This window comes from Trachypithecus francoisi, unplaced genomic scaffold (genome assembly GCF_009764315.1).
Source record: "Trachypithecus francoisi isolate TF-2019V2 unplaced genomic scaffold, Tfra_2.0 Lachesis_group10, whole genome shotgun sequence".
NCBI classification, from domain to species: Eukaryota; Metazoa; Chordata; class Mammalia; order Primates; family Cercopithecidae; genus Trachypithecus; species Trachypithecus francoisi.
Genome location: NW_022681455.1, coordinates 47137458 through 47161550, shown reverse-complemented (window position 1 = coordinate 47161550; position 24093 = coordinate 47137458). Strand labels below are relative to the sequence as shown.

At 39.5% G+C, this 24093-nt stretch overlaps 1 protein-coding gene across 1 annotated transcript in view; it reads left to right on the top strand.

Annotated features, from left to right (window-relative positions):
* The window catches only part of ADGRF1 (adhesion G protein-coupled receptor F1), a 49842-nt gene extending 26206 nt beyond the window's left edge, over positions 1-23636 (top strand). Inside the window, exons 9-17 of the mRNA XM_033217391.1 lie at positions 1048-1106; positions 5073-5224; positions 6932-7095; positions 9500-9688; positions 11706-13079; positions 14723-14764; positions 16142-16201; positions 19791-19857; positions 21068-23636. Of these exons, the coding sequence (XP_033073282.1) occupies positions 1048-1106; positions 5073-5224; positions 6932-7095; positions 9500-9688; positions 11706-13079; positions 14723-14764; positions 16142-16201; positions 19791-19857; positions 21068-21123 (2163 nt within the window). The 3' untranslated portion in view covers positions 21124-23636. The remainder of the gene's footprint in view (positions 1-1047; positions 1107-5072; positions 5225-6931; positions 7096-9499; positions 9689-11705; positions 13080-14722; positions 14765-16141; positions 16202-19790; positions 19858-21067) is intronic.
* Positions 23637-24093: the final 457 nt, after the last annotated feature.

Here is a 24093-nt window from a genome sequence, read left to right as displayed (position 1 = left end):
TTGCTCTGCCCACAGTTGAAATTCCCTGAGCATCTTCTTTCTAGGAAAGTTTAGCAGCTGACTTCTTTGCACTTCTGTTGTGTTCAGTTTTGCTCACTTATTTGAGTAATATACTAAGGCTTTTTGATTATTTTCTCTTTTTATTTTTTATAAAAACTTTTTATGGGCTGGATGCGGTGGCTCATGCCTGTAATCCCAGTATTTTGGGAGGCTGAGGTAGGCAGATCACTTGAAGTCAGGAGTTTGAGACCAGCCTGGCCAGCATGGTGAAACCCAATCTCTACTAAAAAATACAAAAATTAGCAGGGCATGTGTCATACACCTGTAATCTCAGATACTCAGGTGATGAGGCATGAGAATCGCTTGAACCCGGGAGGTGGAGTTTGTAGTTAGCTGAGATTGTGCCATTGCACTCCAGCCTGGGTGACAGAATGAGACTCCACCTCAAAAAAAAAAAAAAAAGAAAAAAGAAAAAGAAAAAAAATTCATGATCTAAGCTCAATTGTCAGCATTTGGGATTTGCTCTATAAACAAAACTCTGTTGTTAGAGGATGAAGAGAGTTAATAAGCAAAACTCTCAACTTTATAATAAAGTCACATAAAAACTAGATCAGTGTCCCTCCACCTAGGATGCTGGCTCAGGTATAGCTCTAACTGAAGACCCGAGCAAATACTTAATAGATGGATTCAGTCTAAGTACCTGTAAAAATTAATGGCCAAGGAAAAAATGGATTTTGGGTAAATTTATTCTATGATCTGGCATCAAGTTCATCTCCTGCTCTAAGCGGTTGGTTATTCACAATATATTAGCAATCTCAAACATACATTTTATACATATATATATATGGATATGTGTGTGTGTGTATACATTCACAACTGTTATTTTAACTGCATTTGTATGACATGCAATTATTTCCCACTGTATCTCTTTTCATTACTCCTTTGCTACTGTTGATTTATTTATTGTCTGTTTCAACTTTTTGCTCAAATGTCTTTCTGAAGTATGGGAAGAAGAATTAACACATTGCTCTTTGTTCTTTTTCTAAGCTTAAAAAAGCATACAAAAGAATTCAAGGTTTTGAGTCTGTTCAGGTCACCCAATTTCGGTAAGTAACACAATGGTCTTAGAAGGGCATCCCCAGAATTGGGCGCCGGTTCTGCAGAAGGCAGAGCGCTGTTTTTAGATGACCCTGATAGAAAACAGGACAGAATTCATCTTTATAGTAGGATTTTTACTAAGTGAAGAAGGATCTGTAATGCTTTAAAAAGTCTGAAGAGGAAAGCCTGGATTCTCACTTAAATGAGTTTAGGACCTTAAATTTTTTTTTGACAGTTTCACTCTGTAAACATTAAAATTAATTTTTAATTTAAAAATTTAAAATTTAATTAAAATTTTTAAATTAAATTAATTTAATCACCCAGGCTGGAGTGCAATGGCACAATCTAGGCTCACTGTAACCCTGCAACCTTTGCCTATGGGGTTCAAGAGATTATCCTGCCTCAACTTCCCAAGTAGCTGGGATTACAGGCACCTGCCACCACATCCAGCTAAATTTTTGTATTTTTAGTAGAGACAGGGTTTCACCATGTTGGCCATGCTGGTCTCGAACTCCTGACCTCAGGTGATCTGCCTGCCTCGGCCCCCAGAGTGCTGGGATTACAGGCGTGAGCCATCACATCTGGCCTAGGACCTTAAATATTGAAAAGCATTCTCAAAACTATGGGTCAGTGAGTAGAACTACAAAACAATAGTAGTAGGGCAGAAACTCAGAAGAAGGCAGGAGATCATGGTGCTCATCCATGGGAAAAAGTGATGGTTGGGGATAAGGGTTGTGGGTTGTCAAAGGGTGGATTTTCTCCTTCAGCAACCACAGGAGATATGATGCCTCATAATTCGGAGCCAGAAGTGGGGCTTTGGGTGAAATATCTTTGCACAGACATCATGTATACATCATAGTTCAAAACGCAGTAGTCATTGTTTACAGCAAATAAAGAAATATTTAGTAAATTATCTTCTTGTTTATGCCTTAATTCCAAAAGTTGTTTAATTAGTTATCTATGTGTACATTAATTGCCAACTATTAATACTCTGTCTGCTTGTTAGAGAAAGCGGCTTAGAGGTCAGAGAACTTGACTTGTTATACTTTTTTCACAGTTAACTTAAAAACACCCATAGGAAATTTTCTTTTTCTTTTCTTTTTTTTTTTTGGAAATGGAGTCTCGCTCTGTCGCCCAGGCTTGAGTGCAGTGGCACGTTCTCAGCTCACTGCAACCTCCACCTCCCAGGTTCACACCATCCTCCTGCCTCAGCCTCCTGAGTAGCTGGGACTACAGGCACCCACCACCATGCCTGGCTAATTTTTTTTGTATTTTTAGTAGAGACAGGTTTCACCGTGTTAGCCAGGATGGTCTTGATCTCCTGACCTCGTGATCCGCCTGCCTTGGCTTCCCAAAGTGCTGGGATTACAGGTGTGAGCCACCACGTCCGGCCAACTCATAGAAAATTTTCAACAGCATTTGCTATAAACATATTGTCCTGGGCATTATCCTTTTAAGTCATACATGGCATGTATAGTTTTCTTTAAAATTCAATACTAGCAAAAACACTGCTTCTTTTTTATATTGAGATTTATATAGTTAATCATACTTTCAATATTCATATTTTTCTTTTCTGTGATCCTTGTTTCCTGTCTATACTTCTACTTTATATTCTATCATGTATATCTTATAAGCTGTCTGCAACAATTTGTAGACAAAATCACAGTAAAAGTAGGCACAAGTCTATAAACTACAACTTTTGAGGTTTTACTTTTGTTTCATTTTGTTTTAATATGGGGTCTCACTCTGTTGTCCATGCTGGAGTGGAGTGGTGCGATCTCAGTTCACTGCAGCCTTGACCGCCTGGGTCCAAGCAATTCCACCTATGCCTCCCTGGTAGCTAGGACCACAGGCATGTGCCATCATGCTTGGCTAATTAGTTGAGGTCTTGCTATGTTGCTCAGGCTGGTCTTAAACTCCTGGGCTCTAGCGATCTTCCTACCTCAGCTTCCCATAATACTGGGATTACATGCATGAGACACCAAGCCCAGTCTAAAGTTTTACATTTTGCATATATGATTTAAAATAAATGTCTTTTTAAAAAATTATTTTGAAAAATAAAGAAGGTTTTCACCATGTTGACCTGGCTGGTCTCAAACTTCTGGCCTCAAATGATCCACCCACCTTGGCCTCCCAAAATGCTGGAATTACAGGCATGAGTCACCATGCCCAGATTAAAATAAATCTTAATATCTCATTGTATTTACTTATCTGTCAAACACGACAGTTATACACCTGTGGAACCTGGTTTAACTTCATTAAATCAAATCAATAACAAGCAGGAAAATACTTTGTAATCAATAGAAGGGACATATCAATGCAAAGGTATTGTGACCATCATTACACAAAAGGGTGTCTGCACTTATTTATACATTGTGAGCAGAAGTTCAATGTAGTACGAATTTGAGCTGCAGAGCCTCTGATCAATTAGTAATTAGTAATTTTCTGACCCAACTTCTCATTGGGCCTCAGTTCTCTTATCTATAAAATGGGAATGATACACTGCTTGTCTCATGAGTTATTATAGCAGGATTGACTTAATATATGTGATCTCATGCTTTCATGGTTTCAAACACATCTGTATGCTGATAGATTCTAAATTTATTACTTGAGCTTGGGCACTCCCCTGAACTCCAGACCCAAATATCCAACTGCCTACTTGAAAATCTCCACTTGGTTTTCTAGATGGTATGTCAAATGTCACATGTCCAAACTGGGAATCCTCTGACTCTCCCCATCCTAACCTATAACTTATTTTTCCCACTGTCTTCCCTACTTCCATTACAGCGATGCTGTTCTTCCACTTGCAGAGACCCAATCCTTGGAGCCATCTTGTGCTATAATTTCTTTTATTGAGGTATAACTTGCACACAGTTATGTGCTCAAACTTTGTGTACAACTCGAGTAGCTTTGACAAAAGCTTGTGCAAGTCCCTTCCTATCAAGATGGAGCATTCTCACAACCCCAAAAGTTCCCTTGTGTTGCTTTCCAGCCTCTTTCCATGCCATCCCCTCACACCAGAAACAACCACTTGTCTGCTTTATATCACCACAGGTTAGTTTAGTCTATTCCAGAACTTCACATAAATAGAATAATCCAGTTTTTTTTTTTTTGGTTTTTTTTTGTGTGTTTGGTTTCTTTCACTCAGCATAATGTCATTGAGATTCATCCTCATTTTTCTATCAGTGGTTCCTTCCTTCTTGTAGCCCAGTAGTATTCCATTGTAAGAATATACAAAAACTTGCTTTTCCATTCCTTGGAATTATTGACTAATTTCTTTCTTTCACACCCCAAATCTTCTCCATTAGTAAGTTCTATGGCTCTAGCTCCAAATAAAACCTGAATTTGACCACATACACAGCTACCCAACGAGTTCAAGCCACCACCAGCTCTTTCCTAACTGGGTTCCCTGTTCCTTGCTGGCTTCCCTTCCATCTGTTTTCTACACAGCAGCCCTTATGGTCTTAAAAGATAAATCTTATGATGCCACTACCTTTTAATAAAGAAGAAAACTTTTTAATAAAGAATGAAATCCCAACTCTAATGTCCTATGAGACATTATGTGTGCTGACATTCCACACCAATGCTTTTTGCATAGCTGGCCGCAGGCCTCAGCTTCAAAGACCCTCAGCACAAAAAAGCCTTCACTAACCAGCTTTATTTAATGTGGGGTCCCATAATTATATCTGTATATATATAGATATAATTATTGGGAGTGGCAATATCCCAGTGAGCATGGCTAGGTGGAGGGTAAGTATATATACAGATAAATTTATATATATATGTATGTAATTTTGGTGGATACTTGTTTTTTATTTGCCTTGCCTTGTCCACTAGAATGTAAGCTCTACTTGCTTTATTCCTGTGGACCCAATACACACGGGTCCACAGGACCATGTACACATATCATAGGCCCTGAGTGAATGAACGAATAAGTAGTGAATCTCATTTCTCTTTCCCCATAATCACTGCAGAAATGGAAGCATCGTTGCTGGCTATGAAGTTGTTGGTTCCTGCAGTGCATCTGAACTGCTGTCAGCCATTGAACAGGTTGCCGAGAAGGCTAAGACAGCCCTTCACATGCTGTTTCCATTAGAAGACAGCTCTTTCAGATTGTTCAGAAAAGGTAATGCTGGATTCCCATCCCCTGCTTAGGTTAAGAGACCCCTTTAATTAGTAGTTCATTTGTGTCCTCAGGAAGTAGATTTGAGACATTTCAATAAAGAATTGTTCTCTAACTGCCTTGCAGTACAAACAGGCAGCTGTTTCCCCGCACCCAGCTATGATGAAACTTAACTTCAACCGACTATTTCAAATTCTTGCTAGGTGGAAATCTGACCTGTACCTCTTAGTGTAAACAGTGTGGAGAACTGACTTCCCTGCAGGCTGTGAGGCAAAGGGCTCAGCAATAGTTGACTGGTATACGTGTTGAAAGAGTCCTAAGGCTGACAATATCCCTAAGTCGCAATCCAAGAAATCATGTCTTTAACACATATAAAGACAGACAGACAGACACACACACACACACACACACACACACAGTTTTTCTTCAGATATTTATCTTTTCCTTTTACATTCAATCTTATGCCTTTCCTACCAAAATTTGTACCAATCTCTTTCAACAACAATTATTCAATAAATATTTATTGAGAGTCCAAAGTGTCTACATAGTTAAAATGCAGCAATGGTGAAAACAAACAAAAATCTTAACCCTGACTGGGTGCGGTGGCTCACATCCGTAATCCTAGCACTTTGGGAGGCCAGGGTGGGCAGATCATTTGAGGTCAGGAGTTCACGATCAGCTTGGCCAACATGGTGAAACCCTGTCTCTACTAAAAACATAAAAGTTAGCCAGGCCTGGCGCAGTGGCTCACACCTGTAATCCCAGAACTTTGGGAGGCCAAGGTGGGCAGATTGCCTGAGATCAGAAGTTTGAGACCAGCCTGGCCAACATGGTGAAATCCCATCTCTACTAAAAAAAAAAAAAGAAAAAAAAAAAAGAATTAGCCAGGCGTGGTGGCACACACTTGTAATCCCAGCTACTTGGGAGGCCAAAGCAGGATTCCCCTGGGAGTCGAGATCACTCCACTTAACTCCAGCCTGGGCGACAGAGCAAGACTCAATCACAATAAATAAATAAATAAATAGCCAGGCATGGTGGTGTGTACCTGTAATCCCAGATACTAGGGAGGCTGAGGCAGGAGAATCACTTGAGCCTGGGAGATAGAGGTTGCAGTGAGCAGAGATCACACCACTGCCCTCCATCCTGGACAACAAGAGTGAAACTCCATCTCAAAAAAAAAAAAAAAATCATAGCCCTTGTGGATCTTTTAGTTAATGTCTCTATGTCCTAGTTCCAATCATGGTAAGAATGCATTACTAAGAGCCATCAGCAAGAGTACCAATTGGTTGCAATGTGAGAAATGCTTAAAGGAGTACAGGTAGGAAGTGCTACTCACTTATAACAACTGCCCATCTTTTAACCATATCATTACTGCTTTATTCTATAGTGTCTGGAAAATTGTCTGGCTTTCTGATGTTCCTTTAAAGAGTAAAAATATTTCCTGAGAGTGATCACATCATTCCTTATTATCACCTAATACTTACTAGTTGATAGCCCATTAAAGGTGATATTGTTGGCACAGATCAGACACCTGGAAGGAGGGGTCAGGAAGCTGGGCATCAAAGACAAACTTCTCCTACTTCTGAATTTTGCCTGGATTTCGTCTCCAAAAATATGACTTCCAAAACAGTTAAACATGACTACATGGTGTATATAGAGTGCCAGGATATTCTAGGATCATTTTTCTTCGTTGTTTTCTTTTGTTTCCAGCCCAGTGTAATGACATTGTCTTTGGATTTGGGTCCAAGGATGATGAATATACCCTGCCCTGCAGCAGTGGCTACAGGGGAAGCATCACAGCCAGGTGCCAATCATCTGGGTGGCAGGTCATAAGGGAGACTTGCGTGCTCCCTCAGCTTGAAGAACTAAAGAAGGTGAGGTATTTTCACTTTGTAGACCTGCCCTGCTTTTGAGTTTCAGAGTGGCAATCTCCCAGTTAGCATGGCTAGGTGGAGGATAAGTATACCTACGTGCATAACTGGCCAGTATGCAAAGAGCAAGGATGACATCAGACCCTGGTGAACCCATGGAGTCGTGCATGGGTGATAGCGTCTGGGCAGCAGAGTCTAGGTTGCAGCTCAAAAGACAGAGCTGATAGTTTTCTCAGGCAGAGGTGTTGTGGAGGAGTGTATCAATGCTGAGGAGGTCTGTGATGGATGGTAGAGCAGTGACTAAACTGGTCTCAGAAGTTCAGAAGACCTGGGAATTAAAGAGGAGTGAAGGTGTGAGTCATAAGCTAGCAGGCTCTGTACAAGTAAGGATATATCTATATCAGAAATTAGGGCAAGGAGTGGGTCAGACAAAGGTGAACCTTATAAAATGACTGAACTGCAATGGACCTTAAGGGGCATCTGGTTTACCAACCTCATTTTACAGATCAGAAAACAAAAGACCAAGAAGTCAATAGTTCCTTTGGTAGCAATAGTTTTGAATTAGAAGCATGGTCACCTGACTCCCAGTCCAGTGCTGTATTAGTCTGTTCTCACATTGTTATAAAGAACTACCAGAGACTGGGTAGTTTATAAAGAAAAAGAGGTTTGACTCACCATTGTGCAGGATGTACAGAAGGTGTATCTGGGGAGGCCTCAGGCGAAAGGGAAGTAAGCACATCCTCATATGGTGACAGGACAGAGAGAGAGAGAGAGAAAGAGAGAGAGGGAGAATGGGGGAGGTGCTACACACTTTTAAACAACCAGTTCCTGTGAGAACTGTATCATGAAACAGCATGTGGGGGATGGTGCTAAACGGTTAGAAACCACCTCCACGATCCAATCATCTCCCACCAGGACCCACCTCCAACACTGGGAATTATAACTTGACATAAGATTTGGGTGGGGACACACAGCAAAACCATATCAGGTGCTATGCCCTCCACATGATGCTCTCTTAGGAAGCTTCAAGTATTAAGACAAGGAAGATAGAAAGAAGGAAATAAATATCTAGGAATCAGAAGAACTCAAGTCACAAAAAAGAAGGACCCCAAGACCAGTTCACAGATACTGTTCAGCAAGTAGATTTCCATATTGAGCAGAACTTCTATTCCAACCAGAGACCTTGCTGCTGCTGATGCAATAAAACAACCCAGAATGGTATTCATCGGAGGATTGTGGAATGTTTACTTCTTCCTTTCTGGATCTCAGTTTCCTCATCTGTAAACTGGGAAAGGGGATTAGATTAGCTAGCTTCTGGGGTGTCTTCTTGCTTTTGCCTTCATTGCCTCAATTCTGGACATGAGCAATAGTTGAGACTAGTTCGCTCCAGGCAGATCCCAGGTGCCTTAAACAGAAAATGGCATTGTCAGTTGAGAAGAACAGGAAAGAAAACGGGGGGCACTTGGGCTCCTGAGTGGACTTATGTTGAGTGGAAGGGGACAACCCTTCTTTGTTGCTTTCCAAATTAGCCTAGTGTAGTAGAAGCAGATGGGAGCTTCAAGAAAGAAGTAAAACTCCAAATCTAGGGCTGGGCATGGTGGCTCACGCCTGTAATCCTAGCACTTTGGGAGTCCGAGGTGGGTAGATCACAAGGTCAAGAGTTCAAGACCAGCTTGGCCAACATGGTGAAATCCCATCTCTACTAAGAATACAAAAACAATTATCTGGGCGTGCATGCCTGTAATCCCAGCTACGCGGGAGGCTGAGGCAGGAGAATCTCTTGAACCCAGGAGGCAGAGGTTGCAGTGAGCTGAGATCGCACCACTGTACTCCAGCCTGGGTGACAGAGCAAGACTCCGTCACAAAAAACAAAAAGAAAAAACTCCAAATCTTGTGACAAAACGGGGGCTGGCACAAGCCCAGTAGTCAAATCTCCATGTATGTTTCTCTCTTTTCCCATCTTACAAAGCATTCTCAGTGTAGTGTGGTGAACATAACACAGGATTAGTACCTACTCTAACATTTCCAGCTGAGTGCTCTTTGGAAGGTCATTAAATCTCATTGAGCATGAGTTTCTGTATAATCAGGATAATAATTTATATTAAAATGATTTTTAGTAAATATTGTCAAGTTTCAGTTTCCTTAGCTATAAAATGAAAATAATAATGGTGCCTCCCTCAAAGGATGTTGAAAGAATTCAATCAATGAATCCCTGGTAAAGCATCTAGTGCAATGTCTAAAATATAGAAATCACTGAATAACAGCCTTTGTTACTATTGTTATGTAATTATCCTACATTAGAACACACCATACAAATGTTCATTCTATATGGCCAAGATATTTGATTTAAATTTGTTAAAACACAGCACGTCATTGTTTTCTAGAATGTAATCATTTTTGCTTCTAGAATTTCAGTATGATTGCAGGCAATGCCACTGAGGCAGCTATGTCATCCTTGGTGCAAAATCTTTCCATCATCATTCGGCAAAGCCTATCAACCACAGCGGGGAATCTGGCTTCGGTGGTGTCCATTCTGAGCGATATTTCATCTCTGTCACTGGCCAGCCATTTCAGGGTGTCCAATTCAACAATGGAGGTATGGTCTGCCTATGCTTAGGGATCACTTTAAATGCTTGATCCTGTAGGAGGAATGACAAAGCCTTAAAGATGAAGAACTATTGGAAAAGAGAGAAAGCCATGTAAGAGTCCTTATGTGAACTTTACCGTGTCCTCTGAGGTATACAAGGAACTCGGGATCAATTGTATGGGTTCAAAGGAAGACGGAGCTGCTCTTATGCAGGTTACCTGGGCAGCACCTGGCTTAGAGGAGAGAGTGAGTTTTGCACTATGTGCCACAGACACCGACTTTTCAACATGTTTGCAGTCTTTAATTTTTCTTTCCTGTGGCCACAAGCTCAGACTTGAACAGTGTATATTTTAAGAACTCCCTTCATAACAACTTCTCTTAACTGAAGAATTTATGGTTTAGTTGGATATTTAAAGATTAACTTGCAAATTACATAAATGATACTTGGTCACTATAGGAAGTGCAAATAAGCAAAAAGAAAAATAAATTATCTGTAGCCTGGTCACTTTAAAATAGACACTGCTTACATTTTAGCTATCACCTTGGTACCTAGAAGAATGACAAGTGATATATAGCATGTGATCAATAAATATTTGTTCAATAAATATCCTTCCAAACATTTTGGATGTATACATTTTATATGTTAAAGGATATAATGTTTTACAAAATTGGATTATATAATGTACGTTAAATAATCACACAATAATACTTAACTATATATGATTAAAATTGTTTCAGAAGTGACACTAAATATCAGTAAGTTAAACTCCCTGAGTTAAAGAAAAGATACTCTAGGCCGGGCGCGGTGGCTCAAGCCTGTAATCCCAGCACTTTGGGAGGCCGAGACGGGCGGATCACGAGGTCGGGAGATCAAGACCATCCTGCCTAACACGGTGAAACCCCGTCTCTACTAAAAATACAAAAACTAGCCGGGCGAGGAGGCGGGCGCCTGTAGTCCCAGCTACTCGGGAGGCTGAGGCAGGAGAATGGCGTAAACCCAGGAGGCGGAGCTTACAGTGAGCTGAGATCCGGCCACTGCACTCCAGTCCAGGCGACAGAGCGAGACTCCGCCTCAAAAAAAAAAAAGAAAAAAAGAAAAAAAAAAAAAAGAAAAGATACTCTAATTTTTTTTTTTTTAAACCTGACCACATGTTGTTTACAAGAGATCAACTGAAACAAAATGACACAAAAATGCTAAAAATAAAATGAGGAGTGAAAACAAAGCAGACAAACACAAAGCAAAAGAAAACAGTTTTCTAGGGGCAGTAGAAGTAGAACAATCATGGGATTCTGGGCTAGAAGGCAGAGAGGGCTGGGTCAGGGTAAGACTCACTTGGAGTGACAGATGCTTGCGACAGAATGTCTGGGAGCCAGCCCCATAAACAAGAGAAGAGGTTCTTTGGAAAAAAGTAACAACTTCCAAGGATTTGCTTGGAAAATAAATATCTCAAGCTAAGACTGACCCTTAAAACCCATGACAGTTCAATGCGTGGGTCCAGACTTTAAAAATTGTTTTGCTTTATGCAATAGGAAACAAGAAACATAACAACTGTAGAAAACAAGAAACCTAAAAATGTGAGCATCTCTTGTGTGAGTTTTGAACTTCTAGTGTTAGCAGAATAAACATAATATGGGAAAGCAGTACAAGGTAGTGTCTGCATCTTTGAGCCTCAGCCTGAATAGCAGTGCAGTCATTTTTGCCATCTCAGGGAGGAGGAAATGCACATTATGTGTGCAGCTGAAATTGCAGAATGCTTTCTCATTCGTCCTGAAGCCCTAGTGCATTTACAAATGCTCTGGGGTGATCACCCTGGAACTTACATGATTCTGCTGACCCAAGATTTTGCCCAAAGCTTCTACTGTACAGAAGAACTGAGCTAAATTTGATTGATGAGTTTTAATGTGGTTTGTGACTGAGCCAATTCTCTGGGTATTTTTCCTGTAATTAATGCTAATTACTATCCACTGCTAGTCCTCTTATCTGTTTATTCAAAAACACAAACCGACTTTCATCCTTGTGTTTCAGGATGTCATCAATATAGCTGACAATATCCTTAATTCAGCCTTAGTAACCAACTGGACAGTCTTACTGCAGGAAGAAAAGCATGCCAGCTCACGATTACTACAGACATTGGAAAACATCAGCACTCTGGTGCCTCCGACAGCTCTTCCTCTGAATTTTCCTCGGAAATTCATTAACTGGAAAGGGATTCCAGTGACCAAAAGCCAACCCAAAACAGATTACAGCTATCAGATTGAAATATTTCCCCAAAATTCAAGTATTCCCATCAGAGGCCGTGTGTTAATTTGGAAAGACCAATTCCAGAGATCCCTTCCAGAAACTATTATCAGCATGGCCTCGTTGACTTTGGGGAACATTCTACCCATTTCCAAAAATGGAAATGCTCAGGTCAATGGACCTGTGATATCCACAGTTATTCAAAACTATTCCATAAATGAAGTTTTCCTATTTTTTTCCAAGATAGAGTCAAACCTGATCCAGCCTCATTGTGTGTTTTGGGATTTCAGTCATTTGCAGTGGAACAATGCAGGCTGCCACCTAGTGAATGAAACTCCAGACGCCGTGGTGTGCCGATGTACTCACTTGACCTCCTTCTCCATGTTGATGTCACCTTTTGTCCCCCCTACGATCCTCCCCATGGTAAAATGGATCACCTATGTGGGACTGGGTATCTCCATTGGAAGTCTCATCTTATGCCTGATCATCGAGGCTCTGTTTTGGAAGCAGATTAAGAAAAGCCAAACCTCTCACACACGTCATATTTGCATGGTGAACATAGCCCTGTCCCTCTTGATTGCTGATATCTGGTTTATTGTTGGTGCCACAGTGGATGCCATGGTGAACTCTTCTGGAGTCTGTACAACTGCTGTGTTCTTTACACACGTCTTCTACCTCTCTTTGTTCTTCTGGATGCTCATGCTTGGCATCCTGCTGGCTTACCGAATCATCCTCGTGTTCCACCACATGGCCCGGCATTTGATGGTGGCTGTCGGATTTTGCCTGGGTTATGGGTGCCCTCTCATTATATCTGTCATTACGATTGCTGTCACACAACCTAGCAATACCTACACAAGGAAAGATGTGTGTTGGCTTAACTGGTCCAATGAAAGCAAACCACTCCTGGCTTTTGTTGTCCCTGCACTGGCTATTGTGGCTGTGAACTTCATTGTGATGCTGCTAGTTCTCACAAAGCTCTGGAGGCCGGCTGTTGGAGAAAGACTGAGTCGGGATGACAAGGCCACCATCGTCCGCATGGGGAAGAGCCTCCTCATTCTGACCCCTCTGCTAGGGCTCACCTGGGGCTTTGGAATAGGAACACTAGTGGACAACCAGAATCCGGCTTGGCATGTTATTTTTGCTTTACTCAATGCATTACAGGTGAGAACAATAACAACAACCTATTGTAATTGGAATAAGTAGAGAACTCAGATAGATAAAACCACTCTGGAGATTATCTCATCTCCCTGCCTCCAGCAAGACCATCAGAAAAACTGCATGGAAACAATAAATAGAAAACCATTCTGTTTCTTACTTAGTTGCTATCATACTGAAGCAGAATATTGGATTTCTTCAGTAACCCATTACAGGGCTTTAAATCTATTGGAGTTCTTATGACAAACAATCTCTCTTGCTGCTGACTCAGTTCTCTTTCTCTTATGCAGAACTCTGGGAAAAAAATAAACAGAGAAAGGGAAATATATTATAAGTACTTATTGACTCTGAATGGTGGAAAGGAATTTCCTAGGGTGCAATTGAGAAGGGGCTAGCAAAATGCAACCAGTAGCCTGTTTTTGTAAATAAAGTTTTATTGGAATACAGCCATGCTTATTTATGTACATATGGTCTATGGCTGCTTTCACTGCAATGGCAGAGTTGAGTAGTTGCAAAAGAAACTGTATAGCCCACAAAGCCTAAAGTACTTACCACCTGACTCATCACAGAAAAAGTTTGCTAATCTCTGCTACAAAGAATGGGTTTTTACTTGGCACAGTCAGAGAGTGTTCAGAGAGGAGGTAGACAAAGTAATCATTAGGTTTTGATGAATCTGGATGACAGCCTTCAATCCCAGTTCAGTGAAGGTTTTGTTGGACCACATCAGACAATGACTCAGGGAAGTGGTAGTTAAATGTTTGAGCTCTAGAGTTAAATAGGTCTGGGCTCAAATACATCACTTTGCAAGCTGTTTGACTTCTAGCACATTGCTTAATCTTTCTGTCTCTCAATTCTCTAGTCTTTTAAATAGAGATAATAATACTTACATTATCAAATAAATATGAGGGTTAAATGAGATAATTTAGCACTGTCGCATTGTCTGGCACATAACAAATACTCAATAGGTGTTTCTTAAAACTAGTGGTTCTCCGTCTATTCAGCGGCCGGTGAACAGTCAGGTGCTAGTATGGAGGGCAATCACAGAGCATGCCCCTAGCAGTGACAAGTTTAGGGAGCGCCTGTTGGGGAGCAGGAGTACAGTCTCATGGTGATATACTGTCTGAACAAGCACCAACTGAAGGAGCTATGCCTGAGAGAAGGAATTCAAGGTCCACCAAAACATTTACCAAGGGTTCCCCAAGACCTGTACTGGAAGGAAAGGGTGCTGATATAGGTCAAATCCCTCCACTTGGCCATAGGATTGGATCTCTGTGCCTACTGCCATCATAGATGCTTAGACATTAAATGCCTGGTCTAAAGAAAAACTCAGATACAGACACAAAAGGATGCTATTTGTTTTGGGTTGGGATGGTACAATAGGGGAGAATGAAGCCCCACATGCAAAACTTCATTCACCAGGTCATTTGCTTATTTAGACATCAACAAAAAAATTTTTTGAGTACTTTGCATAGTGCCATGCACTTACGGAGGCCACATGGTGCTCTTGCTTTCAAGTAGACTACAGTCTCTTAGGGAGACAGTCTCTTAAGAAAACAGTTTCAATATGGGGTGAATAGTGTTACATATAAATGCTTTCTTTTTTGGAAAAGAAAAATACAATACATGTGATTTATTCCTTTTTTTTTAAGGGATTTTTTATCTTATGCTTTGGAATACTCTTGGACAGTAAGGTATGTGCATTTATTTTTCTCATTAACCCCTAACCCAGACATCTTAGGTCCCTCCCCTTTGTTCTGAGGCCTTTATTCATGTAATAAGAGGTTGGACTATGGGTACTTTTGTAATAAAATTCTGTGCTTTTAGAAAGGTCAGGCTCAGTTAGAAAACAAAGGAACTAAACAGTCACTGCTGATAAAGCTGTACAGAACTAATCAAACATGCAATGTAAACGTTGTTGGTAAAAAGGGGAATTCTTTTTGTCTTTGACTTTTCTAATTTAAATTATGGTATGGCAGTAATTCCATAGCAAAATTGCTTTGCTAAGAGGTGAATTCTCTTTTGTTCTTTCAATTAGTCTACCCATTTATTTAGAATATGCTGAAAGATGTATCTACTGCTATAATTGTAGAGTTTTAAACAGTAAATGTTAGTAGCCTCTCACAGACTATTATTTTAAGTGAAGTAACTCAGGAATGGAAAACCAAACATTGTATATTTTCACTCATATGTGGGAGATAAGCTTTGAGGATGCAAAGACATAAAAATGACACAATGGACTTTGCAGACTCAGGGGAAAAGAGTGGCAAGGGGGTGAGGGATAAAAGACTACAAATTGGGTGCAGTATATACTGCTCAGGTGATGGGTGCATCAGAATCTCACAAATCACCACTAAAGAACTTACTTATGTAACCAAAACCACTTGTTCCCCAATAACCTATGGAAATAAAAATATTTTAAAAAGTAAAGTATACTGTTAAAGAAAAATAAACAAATAAATAGCCTCTCACATTAAATAAAATTCCCAGTGAAGAACAGTGAGTTTAAGTGAAAGATAATAGAAAAAAAATTTTAAATATACTTGTTTCATAAACCCAAGCATTAAACAATTCTGTTGGGAGAGGTGAAGGCAGTAAACTAATAGATGTACAGTCTTTGGTTTAATAAGAAAATAAAAATATTTTATAATTAGCAAAATTGTTGCTAATTATAGGAACAATTTTGCACATGTACAAACCCCTATCTATAAAGAAGCAATTTGCTGTTCTTAATTGTACTAAATAATTGCCTTGTCTTACCATTCATGTGGTTAGGAAACCATTCACTTCACTTCAAAGATACACTTCAATTTAGTAATTATTGCCAACTACTAATGTCTAAAATCTGAATGAGTATGGCATTTGGTACTGTTGTTCTTTGTTGAATTCTGGTTTTGTTTATAGGTAAAGAGATGAAGAAACTATCTTTCTGCCAGATATCCATTCATGGCCTACTAAGTGCTTCTAGGAAATAATACTATTAAATAATCATTTCAACCTGCAGTTATTCTTGATTTGTCTGCATATGATTGTATGTGTATCTCCTCAATATTTCTTTGTTTCCCTTATAGCTGCGACAACTTCTGTTCAACAAGTTGTCTGCCTTAAGTTCTTGGAAGCAAACAGAAAAGGTAATCATCTCCTACTGCCATGAATCCAATACATGAAGTTCCAGTTTTGCATTCTTCTCTTTATACAGTCTTGCTGCAAGTCAACTTCTATGTAAACTCCTTGAATTTCTTTCACCATGATATTCCTGGTATCTGACCTGGAGCCTGGCACATGAGCGACAGTAGAGTTGTTGAGTGAATGAGTGTTTAAATGAGTGACTGTGAAGTCATGGAAACTTACAAGGATGCTTAAGTATGGAGGTCTGTGGGTGTTTGTGAGTGAACACTTTTGAACAATGGCATTTACTTTAGTCTGACTTGCTTGTCAATATTTAGAACTAGCAAGGCCCTTTTCTTCATCCGATTTTCCGAACCTTCTGTAAACCATTTTTCCTTCTCTAGAAAGATAAAGGGGGAGATCTTGGTTACATTCTTGTCTTTAAATTTTGTTAACTTCTAATATATAAAATTATTATGTATTAATAATTTTCTTTTTTTAGGCTGGTATCACTGATTCTGTTATTTGCAATCTTAGCTCTTAAGTCTACAAACTGACAAGTTTTTAAGGAAATGGAGGATTTCTGTTTCATTGTTTGCCATAAAAGTATAATCCATATGAGGATAGTATATTTAGAAACAAAAGTACTTGAACACATATTTTGTGTTTTCAATGTTATTTAGACTTTTGTTTTTTAGCAAGGCACTGAGGGCCTTTCAGAAAGAGTTCTAAAGCAGAGAATTTCTGTATTTTATAAAAGTCAACTGACTTAACTGCATCCAAACCTATATGGGTATTTAGAGATTTTTATAAGTGACAATATAACTTTTTGAAATAAAAATCAATAAGGAAATTTTCCTCTGGCATTAAAAAATCTTCCTTGGTCTGTGTTTTTCAGTAGACAGCACTGCTGTGAATTAGGGATCACTAGCCCATGAGCAGGTGGACCAGTCCTGCCCTTGGATTTCTGACTCTGTAACCAATTGACTGTGTGATCTTAGGAAAGTCACTTCGTCTCTTGAGTTTCAATTTTCTAAATGTAGAAAACAAATGTTGGACTAGTTATTCAAAGCAGAAGGTCTCACATTCTGGGATTTAGATTTTATGTCTGGAAGAACTAAAAATCACTCGAACCAGAAGTTGTGAAACTAATGAGTCATTATCTACACTTACGAAAAGGAGAAAATTACAGCACATGTGACTACATCAAAGAAAAAGCCTTTAGTGAATATAATGAGACAGGACACTCCCCACTCTGCAAAGCAGAAAGTCAAAATTTTTCTCTTTTGAAAACCAAAGGAAAAATATTCCCAAGTAAAATAAAACAAAAGCAAAAGTAAGAATGCCTGACGGTTTCTCTCTGTTTCTAATATCAAGCACTAACACTTCTCAGAAGGCAGCAGTGGTCAGTGAGGGCTTTTGCTGTGTCTGTATTAGTACCTTCTCCTCAATTTTACTTCCAAATTAGATGATAAAAATGAGATTTTTGTTTCTGGTTAGGTGGCTCACTTGTTTTAAAACAAATACACATTTTTTTCAAGAAGAAAATATGTGCATTCATAATTTTCTTAGAGAGTTTGAATGAAAAAGCAGGACCCCAAGGACCCCAGATGATAGATGATGAGAAAGAGATAACACTTTATGAATATTCCTGCCAAGAAACTCGCTGGTGAGCAAAATCAGCGAGAGTGGTAACCAGACGTAGACCCAGGACAGTAGTGACAGGCTACAGTTGAAGTTGCCAGGATGTGACAAGTTCGTATGTTGGGAGGGGTGAGCCAGTGAAGACAGACTCTGAAAAATGAGAGAGAGAGAGGATAATGGGCAGAGGAGGATAATGGGCAGAAGACGACTTCTGGGAAGACTGAGGGAATGGCTGGATTGAAGATGGAGGGATTAGCTGCTTGGCTTGGCACAGGAAGTACCATACTGATGCAGAAGGAGCAACATGAATAGATTGAGATTCTAACTGAAAAAGTATCTGAGACAGGTCTCAATCAATTTAGAAGTTTATTTGCCAAGGTTCAGGATCATGAGCCATGACACAGCCTCAGGAGGTTCTGAAAATGTATGCCCAAGATGGTCGGATTACAGCTTGATTTTATACATTTTAGGGAGACATAAACATCAGTCAGTACATGTGAGGTATATGAGGTATATATTGGTTCAGTCTGGAAAGATGGGACAACTTGAAGTAGGGGCAGGAGGGCTTCCACGTCATAGGTGGATTCAAAGATTTTCTCATTGGCAATTGGTTGAAAGAGTTAGGTGAGACTATGATAGTTGACTGAAGGGAATGAAAGAGGAGCCAGCAATAGTCTCAGCAAAGACCATCCTTCAAGCCACAGCACATTGTATGGACCCCAAATCCTCTTCATGCTCAGGCCCCCGTCTTGACCCTCCATTGTCCCTAGGCATGTTCTCTGTAACTCTTCTCCAAGACACAGACTCTGGTGGCCTTGACAGAACTCCCTCCACAAAGAATAGATTTACAGACCTATATCTGACTTCCAGTAACTCAGAGCCTGTTATTTGGCCAACTGCTTTGACCCATATAACTTCACAAACCTGAAGAGGCTGCTTCTTCCCAGACCACAGGGAAGCATGTTGAGTATGTTGCAACCTAAGATTCCTATCTCCAAATGGTACAGGATGCAATTTTAAGTGCCATGATCCCTGACCTTAGGATTTTTTTTAAAGGGTTATGTCATTAAATGTTTGCTGAGTCCTGAATTCCAGAAAATTAATTATTTTGCTTTGAAAGTTTCAAATCTTTTTAATTCTTATTTTTGTGGCTTATTTTTTTCAGAGCTCAGTGTGACTTAATACCAGTGAAAATTGAAAAACTATCACTGGTCTATCTACTGAATATGATAAGAACATGTTTTTCCCACCTTGGTTTGGTTTCCTCATGGCATAGACTGTAGCAGGGAATGAAACTTTTTCCTTCCAATATTCCCAGTGCCTAGAACAGCATCTGGCACACAAAGGCATTCAATATGAGATGGTAAATTAATGGACAAATGAATGATGAACTAATGAGTGGAAAAATATATAATGTATGTAAACACTTATATCTTTCCCGATAAGTACATGCTTTTTGTTTCAAATATTTTACTTAATTTGATAATTCAGCTTTTAAATTATTGAACTCTATATAGCCTCTGTAATAATGACCAAAGTGTCATTCACAAGTAGGTTTGAGGGCTAAGATGAGCAGGAGCAAACCAAAGCTTTATTGGGAACCATTTTTAGTAGGAGCACTGTTTTTCCTCCATGAATTTCTCTTCTAGTAGCAAATGTGATCCAAAGAAATGTAAGCATAGACATGAAAAGGGATAATGCCACCTTTAAAACTGTTTTTTAGTTTGTTGTTAGAAGTTGCAAAAATATACAGGAACACAATATTCACTTGGAAAAAAATTTTTAGGCATTTTAAATAGATTAAAGCAGAAGAAAGTGAGAAAGTAACCATTCTAAATTCTTGAAAAGCGAAGAACACCTATGAAAATGGAATAAAGAATCATTAATGACATCAGGAAGTCAGGAAATACAGACCAACAGTAAAAGAATGCTGTTAACATCCAAATAACTCATTTTTCTTTTGTGCAGCAAAACTCATCAGATTTATCTGCCAAATCCAAATTCTCAAATCCTTTCAACCCACTGAAAAACAAAGGTGAGTTACTGTTAAACAAAAGGTTATAAAAGGTATGAAAAGAGAATATGAGTATATCATATGAAGAAACTTCAATGGCAACATCTAAGAAACTCATGCGAGAAGTGTGGGATTATCAGCCAGCCATGTTTTCAGAGTTCATCTGGGCTGTGCTCAGGGCTGACGGAACAATGTAGGCGACTTGATGCTCATGGAGAACCAGAGAGTATCTTTATGTAAGGTAATCACAAATTATCTCTATTTCCCCAGTTTGACATTATATAAATCTGTGGCATTGATCATTGAGGCCTTGAGGGGAAGGAGTATGGTTAGACTAACACCATTTATGTCCTTACTGGAGAATCGCCCCTTTGTGCCAGCTGCCAAGCAGTGGGCATGCGGCCAGGTGCTTGTTCCCTGATGTTGCACATGTCCTCCTCCCTAAAATGCCCCTGGGCAGGAAGGGGCCACACCTGCTAAGAGTGAAAGAGCACTGTCTCCTCCACCTGTGACATGCATTGGCCCTATGTTCATTGACTGGCAGTTACTAAAGTCTGTGCTATTCAGCAACTGCAAGACCAGTGTTTAAACATTGCAAGTAGTCACAGCATTCTTGGAGGAGAGAGAAGGTTGGAACATGGAAGTGGAGGAGGAGACACTGCCTTACAAGTTAAGTTGAAATCATACTTAAGAGTTCAAGTCCCATTTCACATTCAGTTATATTAATGTCATCATTAATGTAGGAAAATGAGAAACTCATTTATATTCTCATTTAAATTATTCAAATTCCAGATAAAATTCAAGTGTCTGGAGAATGTGCTTGTCCCAGATCCTTGGGTTCTGTTGTCATTGCCACCAGTTAGCTTGAGTGCTTTTTATAAGTCTCTACCTTTTGGGGGCATTTGCTCCTCACCTATAAAATAAAAAGCTAAGAGATTACTAAGATTCTTCCAGCAATAACATATTGTGATCTCAATCTACTTTATATCATTTCCCAGCAATATTTGAAAAACATGATATTTCTCAAATAAGAGACACTTGACAAATGCAAGCTTCTGGGGTGTCGGTGAAATGCTATTTCTCTCCACCAAACACATTTTTTTGTCTTTCCCTAGAATCTTTTTGAAACTGTTCCTAGTTGTAAAATAACCTACAGGCTAATTTTCATTTTGGTCTGATGCTTGATTTCAACAGAGTAGCAATAATTATTATCCTCTTTTTTCTCCTTCAGGCCATTATGCATTTTCTCATACTGGAGATTCCTCCAATGTCATCACGCTAACTTAGTTCTTCTCAACTGAATAAGGCAAGGAACCATAAAATCAAGAAAAAATTTTCAAAACAACTTGACATTTAGAGATAAATGTCAATGAAGAAATTATGCTCAGTATTCAATCGGGTTTTCTGATTTAAGAGTCTGGGAATAAAACAAGAATGTCTCAGTGGTTTCATTACTGCTCCCTTTTGTCTTCAATTAAATGAAAAGGAGATTTATTTCCATGTGATTTGATTCAAAGAAAGTGCTCTATAAGTGCAGAAAAGCAGGTTTTGTTGGAAATTGTATCAGTTGTACCTTGACCATAAAATATGGTTTCTATTTTCATAAAGCAGCACTATTCACATGGCATTTCCAATAATCTGGATTGAAGTCAGAAAATTTTATGAAATAGCTTTAGATAAATTAATAGGCCATGTTTATTTTCTTGTTAAAAAGTTACTGGTTGGTTGGGGGTGGGAAAAAGTTATTAGTGCAAATTTCCTAGAGAAAAAACCATTTCTCTTTCAAATCTTCTAGTTGAATTTTATGTTTGCTTTTGCTTTTTAGGTTCTATCACTTAACATTGAAAGTTATTCAGAAATAAAATGAAAACTTCCATTTCAGATAGCTTTGTAACCATTTATCAGAAAGTATAATAATGTGACTTGATATGTAATGTGGCATTTTTCAGTTTACAAGGCACTTTCATCTGGTCCCACACCCTGCAAACCGAAGTGTCAAGGCAGACCTAGTGCAGAGATGAGGGCATGGGGGCTCAGAGAGGTAAAGTTGACTTGCCAAAGATTGTGAAGTCAGTTAAGGGGAATCTGGGGAATTTTGTCTCCCAGACCATTTCTACAGCCAATAAAAGCCTTGAAAATTACCTACGGCTCTAGTAAATCTTTATGAGGTCAGTTACACAGTTCACCACTCCCAGAATTCTATGTAAGAGAGAAATTAAGGGAGAATTTGGTCGTCAGCTTCCAGGGAGGTACCTTAAAACATCCTTATTTTCTTTCATAGTACACCATAGGCACTTTGTGGAAGTTATTTTCTTGTACGGCCAGTGCCACTTTTGGATGACATACAGAGCAGCAGGAGTTGATGCTATGTGAAGCAACATTTCTTTTCCATACTTCCATCATATTTGGCTTACCTACCTGAGTTTCAGCCCTGACCATAGTGCCCAGAGGAATCCAAACCTTTGAGTCATCCTTGTTGTTTTGAGAGGCTTAAGGAGTGTCTCTTAGCCTCCTGATACGGAAAGCCTTCACGCGATGCAAATAAAGACAGCTGGGGGGAACTTCTAGTTAGCGGTGGTCAATTAAATAAGCATACCTAAGAGAAATTCAACGTTAGATTTCCACAAGGCACCAAGGTGCAGCACGCATGAAATATGAAAGTGAGATGTTTGAAGGAAATGACTGAGGACCAGTCAGATGGTTCTATACCCCACAAATAAATACGAGAGGCAACAGAGAATTTTAAGAGACAGATTTCCTTGCAGAAAACTACTCTATGAGCCTTCTCGCTCTACCTACCCCCAAAAGTGAGAGAAGGAGGAATGTCTGCTCCTTGACCTCAAATTTAGTGAGAGAAGATTTCTCAGATAGCTTTCTATGGAACCACAACAATTAGGGTGCATGACTGACGAAACTCTGATCCTTGCCTAGAATTGTGGCCACAGCTCTGGTAGTAGAGCCCAGAATGGGTTCTGTGTTGAGACTAGCCTTCAGGTCTAGTGTTTCTCAGGGCAATGGATGTGTGTTTCCCACGAACCATGGTGAAACATGCAAGACTGAAGGTCAGCATGGGGCTCTTTTAGGTCTTCTCTGATGAGGTTGCCCAAAGAGATGGAGGGAACCCAGCATCAAGAAGTGGAAGGTGAAGCCAGATTGTGGGAAGAGGAAGGAGTCACAAATGACCATCTGGAATACAAAAGAATCTGCACAGGCTAAAGATGAGAAGTCAAGGCTATGAGAATTTCTATGGGAGTTCTTGAATGCTCTCTCTCTTATTATACACAATTACTATCCAGAGAGTCCTGAAACCATGTGAAGGTGGCCCTATCTCATAAGACATATTTCTTTTTTTCTGGGACCTTGGGGAAGGGGAAGCCAGAAACCTCAGTGCCCAAGGTGGGGTGGAAGGAAAGGGAGAAAAGCTTAGCAAAAATGTCAACCAGCAAGGGAAGATGTGCTAGTGCAAGTAGGCAACTCAACACAAGATTTAGTTGGGGAGGGAGGAAAAATTTAGTACTAAATTATTGTAGTTTCTTCTTATTATAGGAGACTGGGAGTCATAATTACCAAACTATTTAAAATGACCAAAATGTTGCTCTTACCTGAGTATGTCGGTGTATAACTAGAATGCATCTGATGGAAGAAAAAGCTTTTCCCACTGAATAAATTTTATGAGGATGATGAGAGACAAAAAAGTTTGATCAGATATCATGTATGTGCATGCTTGTCTAATTCACTGATTATGCATACATTCACCTCAAAATGCTACTAAAACAACAATAAAATAATAAAAAAGTGAATGGCATTGTATTAATTTTCTATTACTGTGTTTTCTATTATAATAGTTTATTCCATTTCTATTATGATAGTTTTCTATTGCTGCATATAAAATTACGGCAAACTCAGCAGCTTAAAGCAACACACATTTATTATCTCAAAGTGGTCATGGATGGATTCCATGCACAGCTAAGCTTGTGCTTTGCTCAGGGTTACACAAGGCTGTCATCAAGTTACTGGATGGACTGTTATGTCATCTGGAGGCTCAGGTGGGGAATAATTCACTTCCAACTCATTCAGGTTGTTGGCAGAATTTGTTCCCTTGTGGTTGTGGGAATGAGAATGGTGGCTTTTTGCTGACTATTGGCTAGAGTCCATCCTCAGACCCTAGAGGCCACCCATATTTTTTTTGCCACATGGGCTTTTCCAACTTGGCCACTTACAGCATTAAGCCTGCAAGAAGAGTCTCTAACTCCCGTC